General features: G+C 45.0%; 1 protein-coding gene across 1 annotated transcript; it reads left to right on the plus strand.

The window, feature by feature from the left end:
* The first annotated feature begins 2,782 nt into the window (after positions 1-2,782).
* LOC129325923 (olfactory receptor 52K2-like) lies at positions 2,783-3,730 on the plus strand. The gene has a single exon (XM_054973925.1). The coding sequence runs from the start codon at positions 2,789-2,791 to the stop codon at positions 3,728-3,730; it is 942 nt and encodes a 313-aa protein (XP_054829900.1). The 5' UTR covers positions 2,783-2,788.
* Positions 3,731-6,074: the final 2,344 nt, after the last annotated feature.

The raw sequence follows: 6,074 nt of genomic DNA on the forward strand, positions 1-6,074 counted from the left end.
CAGCCACAGCTGCTGGCGAAACGTCAGGAACTACAATGCCAAGACCACGGCAATACAGCCCGGAAAACCCACAACAACCATCGTTCTCCGGCCGTGAAAGCCTTCGACAATACAAGGATGCATATTATGTCCCTACCCGTTCAAGCCCTATGCAGAATATATCATAAGGAAAGCTGGATTAGATCTAGAGTTTTGCAGATACTATGGACAACCCAAAAGATAAATAAGTGGGTTCTCGATCACATCAAACCTGAATTCTCCCTGGAAGCTAAAATGACAAAAATGACTCTATTGTACTTTGGTCACATCATGAGAAAATAAGACTCACTGGAAAAAAAAATAATGCTAGGAAATGTTGATGGCCTTGAGAAAACAGAGCCAAAATGAGATTGCTTGACTCAGTAAAGGAAGCTACGGCCTTCCGTTTGCAAGACCTCAGCAAGGCTGTTAATGATAGGACATTTTGAAGGTTGTTAATTCATAGGGTCGCCATGAGTCAGAAGTGACTTGATCGCACATAACACACACACACACAGTGTTGTTTATAATTATTATGATTCTCCCGTGCTCTGTGGTGTCCTTTTCTTCTTTTCCATCTCCAGATGCTAAAAATAGCCCTGCAATTGTCTAGTGACAATTAGGACAATTCTCTAGGGACTTCACGACAAAAGCTATAACCCTCCTTGCTCCTGTGCTTCTTGTTAGCAATTTCCGCCATTTCTCTTTGGGTATTCTTTGGGTTCTCTCCTCCCTGTTCCAGACAGTATCAGGCAAGTGGGCATAATGATGCAATCTTTAAACTGGAAGAGAAAGCACTGGTTATTCCGGACAGAGGCAGGTATCTAAAGATGGCCTGTAGGTAACTGGGCCATGTTTCTGCTTAGGAAAAATGTGCATTTGATCTCACTTTAAGGTTGCGGAAGTTTTGGAGAAATGATTATTGGAGAGCTATATTACTAAACTATCATTTCCTGTTGGAATCAGAAGGAAGAGGGCTCCAATTTTACTTTGCCCTAAGAGCCATCAAAATAATTTTCCAGTACCAGGATGGCCAGTTATTTCTGGACTTGGGTCCGTTACCAAACCCCTGGTTCTTCATGTGGATCATTTTCAGAAGCCATTTGTCCCTTCAACCAAATATTATAAAGATATAGTGGACATTCTCAACAACATTAAGTTGGATTTGAAAAACATCATGTTTGCCAGTACTGATGTGGTTTCTCTGTACACAAATTTCCCTCAGGTGCAGGCTTGGCTGCTGAACTTTAAACAACATCCAACTTTTAACTTTAAACAAGCTTGGCTGAAACAATACCAAACACTCCCAAATAAAAAAAATTGCCTCCTAAAATTTCAGGAGTATTTTTGGTTTGGGAGAGGCTACAGGAGAGGTGAAGCCAGAGAGGGGGAGGAGGAGGAGGAGGAGAGAAGAGAGAGAGAGAGACCTAGTTGGGCTGTGGCAGCAATGCCGCTATGATCCTTCAGTGTTAAAGATCCTCTGTGGTAGACTTGACCTAGTGAATCCAATGGGGGGCAGACCTGGCTCCCCCCCTGCCAAGTTTGGAAGCCAAGGTGCAAAAAATCCCTTAATTTTTATGTTAATCGTTCCTACCGGGCTTGTCCCAATTTTGGCATGCTTATTGCCAAATACAGAAATGAAGGATTAGTTGAGAGTAACTTGCTTCCAATTTTGGACAAAGATTCCTTCCGAAGCCAACAATGAGTGACCAAGGTGAATGAATGAAGTATGTGAAAGACAATCAAGAAAATTCTAGTTGTATGTTCCTCCATGTGCTCTTGAGGGAGAATTGTTGGGGATCTTGGAATTCAGAATTAACCATTTTCGTGTACTTCTCTGTTAGACTGTTGTAATGGATTTTTATCGGTGGCTTACTAAGGTTTCCACAGTCTCAGACTAATGGTTTATCTTTACTCTTGGACAGCTTTCAGCACACGGTTAAGACCAGAAAAACAGTGCTTGGTTTTTAAGCAAAGCTGCTTATCAGCACAAAATTTTATGTATAGGGATCTTCTTGCAAAACTTTTCCCCTTCAAGACACGGAGAGTCCTTTTAGAGTTTCTTTTTATTGAAATACACTCTAGTCCTTTTAAAGAAGCAAGATATCAAAACATATATGACATAAATCCTACAAAGATGGAACACGGAAAAGCAATAAGGTTTGCTAACATTTCCTAGTTAATTCTAAGTTTAAACAATCAAAGTGTCTATGAAATGCATTAAGATTCCCATAACAATGGTAAAATTCTCACCTCGGTCCTCATGAGATTTCTTTCAGTCAAAAGCTCTGAGTTGGCAACTTTTATAGGCTTATGCAAAAATCTAAGATCTTTTTTATGTAATAGCATATATAAACTATGATTGGTTTAATGCTTAATTAAATATTCACATTTTCTATTGTATAACATTCTAATTAGCCAAAAAGTGACGTTATGTCCAACTGGCAAAACAAAACTATAAATCTGTGAAAAATGACAGCAAGAGCTAAGTGAGTAGATCAGCACTGATCTATTTTGTGTTTGGGAGGCATTAATCTAGATACCGTCCACTATTTTTAATTAGCTGTCAAAGATGAAAGTATACCTGCATTGGTTATACAACAAATGAGAAAAAAAAAACTGCAATGTACTTGATGCAGAGTTCAGAAGTTCACAAGAATACATAGGTCTTGCTTTAGTATAAGGTGCCCTAATCTGTATTACTGAGACACCCTAACATAGAGCATCTTACTTTCAGGCGCCTGAAGAATGCTAAGGAATTTTACCTGCAATGTCAGCTTCTAACTGGACTTTGGTACACCCTTCCACCTTCTTCTTGATAGGAATACCAGGCCTGCAACATGCTCACCTTTGGATTTCTATCCCTTTCTGCTGCATCTACATCCTGACATTCCTTGGGAATTGCCTCCTCTTGGCAATTATCAAGGCTGAGCCAAGCCTCCATGAGCCCATGTACCTCTTCCTGTCCATGCTGGCTACAGCAGACTTAGTGGTCACGACCACGATCGTGCCCCAAATCCTGAGCATTTTCTGGTTTGACAACGGAAATATCCATATCAACGGCTGCCTCCTCCAGATCTTTTTGCTCCACTCCGTCTCCACTATGGAGTCGGGCTTCATCCTGGCCATGGCTTTTGATCGATATGTGGCAATATGCAAGCCATTGAGGCATTCGGCACTTCTGACCAAGGACGTCATTTCAAGAATCGGACTGGCCGTTGTGATACGGGGAGCCCTACTCCTGAGCCCCCACCCCTTCCTGCTGAGGTGGCTCCCTTTTTGCAGAGGCAACGTCATTTCTCACACCTACTGCGAATTCATGGCCCTGGTGAAGTTGGCCTGTGCTGACACAACTGCCCAGAAAGCCTATAGCCTCACGGTGGCCTTCTTGACGGGGGGGCTGGACTTAGTTTTGATCATCCTGTCTTACATTCTCATTTTCCAAGCAGTCTTCCAGCTCCCTTCCAAGGAAGCACGGGTCAAATCTCTTGGCACCTGTGGCTCCCATGCCGGTGTCATCCTAGTATTTTATATACCCGCCTTTTTCTCCTTTTTGACACACCGATTTGGCCATGTGGCTCCCCATGTCCATATTTTAGTGGCAAATATGTACTTGCTTTTCCCTCCCTTGATGAATCCCATTATCTATGGGGTGAGGACAAAGAGAATCCAGCACGGCCTTTTAAAGATCTTGTGCGCCAAAACAGCATGACCGTTGTTTGTTGGATGTGCTTTGTGCGTTATGTGCTGTCAAGTCACCTCCAACCTATGGCGACTCTATGCATGAAAGACCTCCAAAACATCCTATCATTAACAGAGATTCTGCAAACTGGAGGACGTGGCTTCTTTTATTGAGTCCAGCCCTCTCGATTTAGATCTTCCTCTTTTCCTACGGCCTTCCACTTTTCTTAGCATTATTTATTTTGCCTCAGGTCAAACTGACAACTTGTTCTTCCTCTCCCCCTCCCCATCCTGTGTTCATGAGGGCTGGATGAGAAGGGCAGTTGGCCAGCAAAGAGAATTCCTAGGAATACACCTATCTCATAATCAGTACTTACTGACTCCTGTAACTACGAAACGTTACGGAATACATGCCTTAGTTTGGGAGAGGTCTTATGTCTGTGGCCCTCAGTAGTCAGCAAGGCACCCCTTCCTATGTAGGATCCTATTGCCTTCCCCTTCATTTGGAGTATTAGGAGCTACTAGTAGCCACAAAATGGCTGGTGGACAATGGCGAGTGTGGACTTGCACTTGATTTAACTGCCCCCTGATTTTGTTCTCACAACCATCTTGTAGAGTAAGTTTCGGGTGGGTAGCTGTGTTGGTCTGTAGTAGAAGCACAAGATGTGGGTCCAATAGCACCTTAAAGAAAGGGCCGGTGCCAGAGTTTCTGGCACCCGAGGCCAGGGGCAGCTTCAGGGCTGTTGCCGCCCCCACGGATGCATGCTTTGCACATGCGCGTGCGCACCCGGACTACGTTAGCTTGATAAAGCCTGTGTGCAAAATGAGAAAATTAGCATCTGTAGTGAGAGAGAAATCCTGTGTCCCGATTCAGCCCTGGGGGATTCATTGTTCCAATTTGCAAATAAACAATTTCAGCAATCTTGCATTGTAATTTTCCTTTAATGCTTCTCTGCTTGAGAATTGCTACACTTAGGCCAGCACTGGAATGTTCTCACCAGTTGGAGAACATTTCAGTCTGCCATACATATGCCCTCTGTTTGGTCTGGATTGGTATAATTTTGCCTGAAGTCAGTGATGGTCAACCTTTTTTGGCATGAGTGCCACATTGTGTCTAAACTATTAGACAGACAAAGGCCACCAAACATGGTTGTGCTGGTGTTGTCCTCCAGGGGTCAGGGGATGAAGTCTGGAGTCCAATCACAACCAGGCAGAGTAATCAGAGTCCAGTCCAAAGGTCAGCAATTCCAGGAAACTGGCAATCTAGTTCAGCCCAGGGTCAAGAGGTCCAGATAACAAGTTCGTGTCCAGGTCCAAAAGTCAGGTCCAATCCAAGGGTCAGAGTTCCAGAGAAACAAGTCCAGATCCAGTCCAGGGTCAGAGATTCCAGAGAAGACAAAAGTCAGGTCCAGTCCAAGAGTTAGAGTTCCACAGGCTGGGTAACAGCCAGGACAATTGTAAAGTGTACTTGTTGTGTCCACAAACTGCTGCTTCTTCCAGCTGTTTTTATAGCCCAGTCCTAGTGAGCTAAACTCCCAGCCAATTACTTGACAGTCATCCCGAAACTACTCATCCATCTTGGTAGTTGAGAATGGATGATGGCTCATGAGTCTTGCACTCCTCCTACGTTCTTGCAGTTCTACAGATCTCTGACAGCGTCGGTGATGCAAGGGTGTAGGAGAGCTGGGTGGACTGGGGGTGGCCTCTGCAGCCTTGTTGTATGCTTCAGATTTCCCTGATGCTGACTCAGTCTCAGCTGTAGGCTGTGCTTTTTCCAATTAGCAGGTAACCTGATATACTAAATGCTCTGTTTAAGGGCAGCATTGCCCGTACCTATTTCCTGTTTTCCTTGCTGCAATGGACTATGCCATCCCTGTCTGTTTCCTGCCTCCTTGGGCACCCATCTCACCTGGGCTCAGCTGCTAGCAGCACAGTGCCAGCTGGAGGGAGCCTCCACGAGCCTGGCCAGGCACCCCCTGGCTAGTTCCCGCGGAGGGCCTCCTTGCAGGATGGTCACTGAGCCTGCCCTCGCCATGGGGCAGCCTGCTAGCAAGCCCAAGCCGTGCCAAGGAAGAAGCCAGGTTCTCAAGCAGTAAAGAGCCAGCCTGGACAACTTACTTCAAGGCTGCCATTTCGTGGAAGCGAGCCGGTCTTGTCCACAGCGGCCAGCCTCGCCCCGCTCTGCATATCTTGCAAGTCGCCCCAGAATGGAAGCTAAGTGCCAATCTGAAAGAGGGACTCTGGTATAGCTGGTTAAGGTCTGCACTAATTAAAATCCAGACTGCAAGCTAATTCCCCCATTAAAAGAGCAGTTCTGGTAACACCAACTGGTATTAGGAGTGGAGCAAGCAGCAATGCACACCCCCGCCTTAACT

This window comes from Eublepharis macularius, chromosome 3 (genome assembly GCF_028583425.1).
Source record: "Eublepharis macularius isolate TG4126 chromosome 3, MPM_Emac_v1.0, whole genome shotgun sequence".
Taxonomy (NCBI): domain Eukaryota; kingdom Metazoa; phylum Chordata; class Lepidosauria; order Squamata; family Eublepharidae; genus Eublepharis; species Eublepharis macularius.

Bases quoted from the DNA above. Each gene is read 5' to 3' on its own strand.
- LOC129325923 (XM_054973925.1), top strand. From the start codon at position 2,789: ATGTCAGCTTCTAACTGGACTTTGGTACACCCTTCCACCTTCTTCTTG.